The sequence below is a fragment of the Galeopterus variegatus genome, unplaced genomic scaffold (genome assembly GCF_000696425.1).
Source record: "Galeopterus variegatus unplaced genomic scaffold, G_variegatus-3.0.2 Scaffold781, whole genome shotgun sequence".
NCBI classification, from domain to species: domain Eukaryota; kingdom Metazoa; phylum Chordata; class Mammalia; order Dermoptera; family Cynocephalidae; genus Galeopterus; species Galeopterus variegatus.
The window spans coordinates 316,217-323,294 of record NW_007726892.1 but is presented as its reverse complement, the minus strand read 5'-3'; the positions used below and the strand labels follow the sequence as shown (position 1 = coordinate 323,294).

The 7,078-nt window shown below is 43.2% G+C and overlaps 1 protein-coding gene across 2 annotated transcripts in view; it reads right to left on the bottom strand.

The window, feature by feature from the left end:
- Nucleotides 1-722: 722 nt before the first annotated feature.
- Nucleotides 723-7,078, bottom strand: part of TMTC4 (transmembrane and tetratricopeptide repeat containing 4) — a 51,182-nt gene continuing 44,826 nt past the window's right edge. Inside the window, exons 16-17 of one of the 2 annotated variants that reach the window (XM_008572406.1) lie at nucleotides 2,796-2,865; nucleotides 723-1,442 (exon numbers count right to left, since the gene is read on the bottom strand). In XM_008572406.1, coding sequence (XP_008570628.1) covers nucleotides 1,294-1,442; nucleotides 2,796-2,865 — 219 coding nt within the window. In that variant the 3' untranslated portion in view covers nucleotides 723-1,293. Of the gene's footprint in view, nucleotides 1,507-2,795; nucleotides 2,866-7,078 lie in introns of both variants that reach the window. The other variant, XM_008572407.1, reaches the window with a different exon arrangement.

Sequence of the window (7,078 nt, the reverse complement as noted above, 5' to 3'; positions counted from 1 at the left end):
TAGGAAGGCAATACGAGGACCAGCCCCGTGGCTCACTCGGGAGAGTGCGGCGCTGGCAGTGCCGAGGCTGCGGGTTTGGATCCTATATAGGGATGGCCGGTGCGCTCACTGGCTGAGCGTGGTGCGGACCACGACATGCCGAGGGTTGCGATCCCCTTACCAGTCAAAAAAAAAGAAGGCAATACGATATTTTCATGCCAGTTTGTGTAATACTTTTACTGCATAAGAAATTACAGAAGTTGTGTAAATCACTAGGTCAACAACATATAAAGAAGAACAAAACAAAATAAACGAACATGATTATTTTGGGTCAAATAAAACAGGAAAAAATCTGATTCTTAAAAATACCACGAAGTCCCCAAATGCAACTCCGTTTGAGAGAAAATTTACTTCTCTCATTTTCTGGATAGACTAATGTCTATAGTTCCATTAAGCAAACTGGAAAATTGCTTTATAGTTAAAAACAGAAAAAAGCAACTTACATAGACATGTTGCTCTCTTAACACTGGACGTAATGAAAATAAAGATGTCAGGCTGCCTGTTTTTGCCTGAAGCATGGCTTGAATTTTGTATTGATAGTGACAGTTTATGTAGAATATTACATAATCCCCTGTGTATTTAAACTGCACAAGTTGCAGAATCTAAAGAATCCACCTGAATCCAGCAAGTGCCATAACAGTTGTAAAAGGAATTGAAGTTGGAGACAGAAAAGAAATGCTGACTGGTTTTAAACTAATTTATTTGACCTATTCGAAACATAAAAATACAAATAAATATTTCTTACAATTGCGGCTCATAATATATCGTTTTAAACAAGAGATTAAAAAACAAAAATCTTAATTTGCTCTTGTCATTAAATAAAAATGCTAATATACAGACACATTTGATATTTATATAAATTGTAGGAGTGAGTCCATCATTTCTCAGTCACACTTGAGGTTTAATAGTGCTATTCCATATACAAGGCTTATATCCCAAATGCAGGCTTAATTCTACTAAAAGTTGTTCAAGATAATTTTTTCTCTTTTTCCGTTTAATTAAAAAAGACTTCATTTTTGGAATTTTAGAATTACATGTGAATTGTCTGAAAAAATACAATTTCAATGCAAAAATCATATCAAGCATTTAAGAGTATATTGCTGGTGCTGTAATCTTTTTGCATGTCTTTGTTTTCATAGAAAGAAACCCCAATAAACATGTCTAAGACTTTTAAATGGTTAAATGTAACCACATAATAGCAGTGATATGCCCCATGCACCCACACGCACAAACTCAAACAACGAAGGAACAGGCTCAGACATCCTTCTTTTGCACTTGTTCCAGCTTTCTTCTCAGAAGACCATAATTCTCCTTAGTTCCTGATGCTGTGGGGTCAAGCTGCAAGGAGATTTCATAGTGTTTCTTGGCCAAGTCTAGATGTCCCCAGCGATGATAAAGCACAGCTGAAACAGCAGGAGATGACTTTCATTGGAAATGCTTCTGAATAACTTGTGGCATTCCTAACCGCTTGCACAAAGAAATATTACAGAACCTTTGCAAACAGTTTTCAAAATCATGGTTTAAAAAAATATTGTTTGTACTGCGAATTTTATTTATTGTAATCACACTCCCTGGTGATTATCATTTAACCACTGCCAGTTACTCCTAGGGCTCTTCATCTCACTAGATATGATACATCTGCCTACAGCAACATTATTACGTAAAGAAATAAAAAGAAGAGTGCTCTGGGCACTGCTTAGAGCTCTGACACTGTAGAACTCCAGCCATGTATTTTCTTTTTTTTTTTTCCTTTTTGTCTTTTTTCGTGACCGGCAATGGATCGCAACCCTCAGTGTCACGCCCGTACCGGACCGGGACCGGCAACGGGATCGCAACCCTCGGTGTTGCGCCCGCACCTCGCTCAGCCAGTGAGCGGGAACTGGTCTGTATGTGGGATCCTAACCCTCGGTGGGAGCGCCGCCTCGCTCCCAAGCAGCGCACTGTAGCAGTGTGCCACCGGGCCGGCTCCAGCCATGTATTTTCAATAAAGATTTCCCTATACGTTTGATGAAGGAATAGCTTGATTGTTGCCAGTGGGAAGTAAGGGCTCTAACAACAAGATCTAATACACTAAACCTAATTATTGGAATAATAAACCTTTGATTGCTATAATTACTTTATAAGTAAAACTAACTTTCTATATGGGCAGAAGAGCACCTATTGAGGCTTTGTGACTTTTGTGATGAGAAGCTTGAGTTAGTGGGGAACAGATTTGGAGAAAAAACATTCGCATGACTGAGCATCCTACACATCGACATGCTGTGGTCCAAAAATCTTAACTGTGGAGATGTAGAAATGGGAGAAATGAATTCTGGGGAATAAATGATTAGTAATACATTGTTAGCCAAGGCATAAGGGAGCATTAGAAAGCAGAGAAGACCGGGCTGCAAGGGCAAGGTCCGCCCTGGAAGGAGAAAAAAGGAGACAGACAGACAGACTTCCAAAGTACTTCTCAGCTTAACGTTCCAGGGTCCTTCCCATGAAGAAGGGAAACCGAAGTTTTAATCATAAGAAAGCGATGAAATGAGTGGGTAATTTGGGTTTGGGGGTGTCATGCAATTAAGATTTTTAAAAGACTGTCATTTAGTACCTTTCTAACACAATAATAAAACCACATTTTAAAACCAGATTATGAAGGACAATACAGGCAGGCTTTGAAAAAGACTACTCTCCCAACATTGGTTTTAGAGAAATATGCCCATTTCATTATAATTACATACAATGTCAATATGATTCAAATTGAAAATTTCTCTTACCCAAATTACCATGGTAACTTGCAGCATTTGGATTTGCCTTAATTGCCTTGAGGAATAAAGCTTCAGACTCCTAAAAAATGAAATACGTAAAAAAGAAGGTATTGTACATGAAGCAAAAGCAATTCAGTTTTATCCCCTATGGTTTGCAAGCTTTTAATATCCTTGTCTTGTACCACCGCATCCTTCCAGAGACACTTGGAAGGCCCAGCGAGGCCATGCTCTGCTGAGAAGAGGCTCTGAAGAGCTAGCAAAGAAGCAGAGGGGACCAGGGCAGACGTAGGGGGACAAAGGCAGTGGAAAGCAACAGTGACCACAGAGAGGGGACAAAGATGCTCTTGAGCTCCACCACTGGCCTCCCTGAAATGGCCGGAGTTCTGTAGCTTCCAGTAAGTGGCTCGGTTCAGGGGGCAGTGGAGGACAAGAGAAGGTCAACAGAACAGGAAAGGGCCGGGCTGCTGAGGACACCCGTGGAAGTGCTGTTTTCAGCCAGCATCAAGGAACTCACTTCCAGGACTCTCAAGGCAGGAGCTGGGGCCTATTTAATCTGCCCCAAGAACCCACGATTCCCTCAGCAACCCAGAAGCAGCCCATTCAGCTGGAAAGAATAAGCAGAGAGAGTGAGGAAGAAACAACCACCTGTCATCAGCTGCCACAGTATCGTACAGGACTGTGCAAATGCCCCTGATGGGCACGAATTGATTCCTGTATAGACCCACATTTCCTCCAATAGTGCTCATATCCAGTCCAATCACTAAGAAGCAAGGGCAAAGTGTTCTCCTACCTGATCACTGCTGGACCACTGCTGCCTGGCGGTACCCTTCTGCCATAATGTCGAGAAATACAGGAGCTCTATCTGTTCTTACTGACACAGCCCCAGGGCTGCTATTCACTCCTCCTACACGAGGTTCCTAAGGCCAAGCGTGCTTTAATTAGCACAAATGCGCAACTTAAAACAACCAAAGTTATTGGATTGGGGATAGTTTATGCTACTGCTATCTGTGTCCCATACAACTTTTTCCAGGTGGGCTTCTCACATCTACTATGCATTTTACAATGTACAAGACCACGAGTTCCTTTGCCCTGTGATGGCCTGCAGTGCTCCTGAGAAACAAGCTGGGAATTTGGGTGAACATCTCTGAAACCACTACAATTCAGACAGGGCTGGCAGAGAAAAATTTATATTTTAGAAATGTCATCCAAGAGGGACTAAATAAAGATGTCAAGATAACACACAGGATATCAGTTCAGAGTCAGCATCCACATCCTGAATTTCAGTAGCTGAAACTCCTTCAAGAGGTCCAAGATTTTCCTGCCACATCAGGTAGGATGCAAACATAAACAAATAAATTGATTAATTAATTTAAAAATGGATTATGTAGTTTTTTTTTTTTCCTTTTTGTCTTTTTTTTCGTGACCGGCAACGGATCGCAACCCTCAGTGTCACGCCCGTACCGGACCGGGACCGGCAACGGGATCGCAACCCTCGGTGTTGCGCCCGCACCTCGCTCAGCCAGTGAGCGGGAACTGGTCTGTATGTGGGATCCTAACCCTCGGTGGGAGCGCCGCCTCGCTCCCAAGCAGCGCACTGTAGCAGTGTGCCACCGGGCCGGCTCCAGCCATGTATTTTCAATAAAGATTTCCCTATACGTTTGATGAAGGAATAGCTTGATTGTTGCCAGTGGGAAGTAAGGGCTCTAACAACAAGATCTAATACACTAAACCTAATTATTGGAATAATAAACCTTTGATTGCTATAATTACTTTATAAGTAAAACTAACTTTCTATATGGGCAGAAGAGCACCTATTGAGGCTTTGTGACTTTTGTGATGAGAAGCTTGAGTTAGTGGGGAACAGATTTGGAGAAAAAACATTCGCATGACTGAGCATCCTACACATCGACATGCTGTGGTCCAAAAATCTTAACTGTGAATGGGTTATGTAGTTTTATAGTGGTTTCTAACAACTGTGCTATTTCTGATCATTTTCAAACATTTCCATTTAAAACCTAAAGCTTGAAAAATAGGAAGGCCAGGGGCCCTAAATCTACCCAAAAATGCTCCCCTACCTGCAAATGAAGTAGTGTTAACTAGAGAGAGCTGGTTCAGGGGTAAAGAGCAAGTTAGGAGGTTTCTAGGGGATGCTGGATGCCTTTCTTTCTTCATTCATCTAACTCCTCAAACACCTGTGAGGAAGGACATCACGCAGGACACTGGGGGCATCTGTGGGTTTGGAGGACACAGTGCTGTTGGCAGGGAGGGGTGTGGGCTTCAGAGTGATGCTAAACCACGTCAGGGGCTGCTGCTCTTGGCAAGGCAGGGCCTGACCCCACAGGGGAATGAGGAGGCCGGGTGGGGGGTAATGGGTATGAGGGAGAATAGAAGAAAGCACTGGAAAAGAGAGACAACAGGGGAGGAAAAATGAGTCATTTCCAAGTCTGGGAGATGGAAACATGATGGCTCATGGACAAGAGAGGGAGTGTCAGCAGGAAGGGCTGGTTGTGGGGAAGTGAGTGTGGGCTGGACACACTCCATGGCAGGTACCAGTGGGGCAGCCTGGGGACACACGACGGCAACAGGTATTCAAAGCCCATGGAACACTCAGCTATTGAACCAGGCTTCTTAATGGCCCTGTTCAGGAAAGCAGTGAACTGTTTATAAGCTGATCTTCTGTGAAGGGGTCTGGATGCTTAAAGACACAGCCACTGAACTGACTTCCACCAATGAACAAAAAAACCTCATGTTTAAAATCAGTGATATATTTTCATCAACGGAAAGGGAAAATAATAAATTATTTTCTGAAATATATTACACAATCTATTTGACAAAGGTTTAGGACCGAGCACCTCCCTTCCTTCCTTCCGATTCAGCTGGGCTGAAGTCTGCACTTGGTGGTGGTCTGTGGGCCACAACCTCTAACTCCCGTCAATCTCCCTTTGAAGCTACCCTCAGGATCAGAGCCTTGGCCAGCAATAGTATCTTCCTGGGACTTAGTAAAATTATTTCATTTTCAGTTAACTTATATTTATGGGAATGATATGATATTTCTACTCTAAATACATTTATCTGTGTTAAAAATCTATTTTGGGGCTGGCCGGTTAGCTCAGTTGGTTAGAGTGTGGTGTTATAACACCAAGTACAAGGGTTCGATCCCTGTACTGGCCCACCGCCACAAAATTAAAAAAAAAATCTATTTAAAGAAAAAAATCAAGTAAATGAGTCAGGTAGTATTCAGATGTGGCAAAAATATGTGTTAACATGTGGCATAAGTGTCTGGCATTTGGTAAACTGCTCCACAGACATAACTGGCTCTTAAATGACAGGGCAGTGGAATCAGCAATAAAGAAAGAGAAGTCAGCACGGAAGGCAATGCCTCAGGCACTGGGAAACATCACTCTTGAATATTTGCTCACATTAGCCCCTACTTAGAAATTAAATGGCAAGAAGTAATATAAATTCTAATGGGTTTTAATGATCCTGAGAGATTCATTTAATGATCACTAAACTGAAGTTATTATTATACATACATTTACCATTTAATAGTTGCAAATCATGTTCCTGTGTGTTTTTTCATACGACCTTGTCAGGAGGTCGGGTGGATCACTATCTCCATGTTACAGGTGAACAAACTGGGGCCAGGAGCAGTAAGTGACCGCTGCTCAGTAGAAGGGCTGCTTGGATAAAGACGTGCCCTAGGACCACGAGGATACAGTGAGAATGCTCACTCTGCACATCCAAGTCTCAAAACAGGTTCTGGAAGCCTGAACGTCTCAGGGCCAGATGAGAGATGCATTCAGTCATTTCTCAACTGGGCCATTGGCATGCTGGACAGCAATGGAGACATAAAAAGAGGGCTAGGGACTCGGCCCCAACCTCAAGAAGCCTTTAGGCTCCCTAAGGGGAGTTAGCAAGTTAACAATAACATAAAACAGCAAGTGCTGCACAGGTGAAAAGTGAGTTGTCTGGATGGCAGACACCTGTCCTGCCGGGATGGTGGTTGAGCTTGCAGGTCTGTCTATTCCATCCTTAAGTCACCACATCCCCTTTTCTCCTGAGCACCTCTACCCAGTGCTCTGCAAGGGGACGGCTGCTTCACCACGTCCTGAAACAAACGGAACCAGGACGCCGCTGGCCAGTGGAGGCAGGCATCACTTTTGCATTACAAGAGAAAAATGTAAACAGCTTCCCACAATTCCAAATCCTTAATTGAAACACTACATTCAGTGCTCGTTCACTGGCTGACTCCATGGCTCCCGGAGTCACTCATGTCCCCCCCCCCCCCCCTG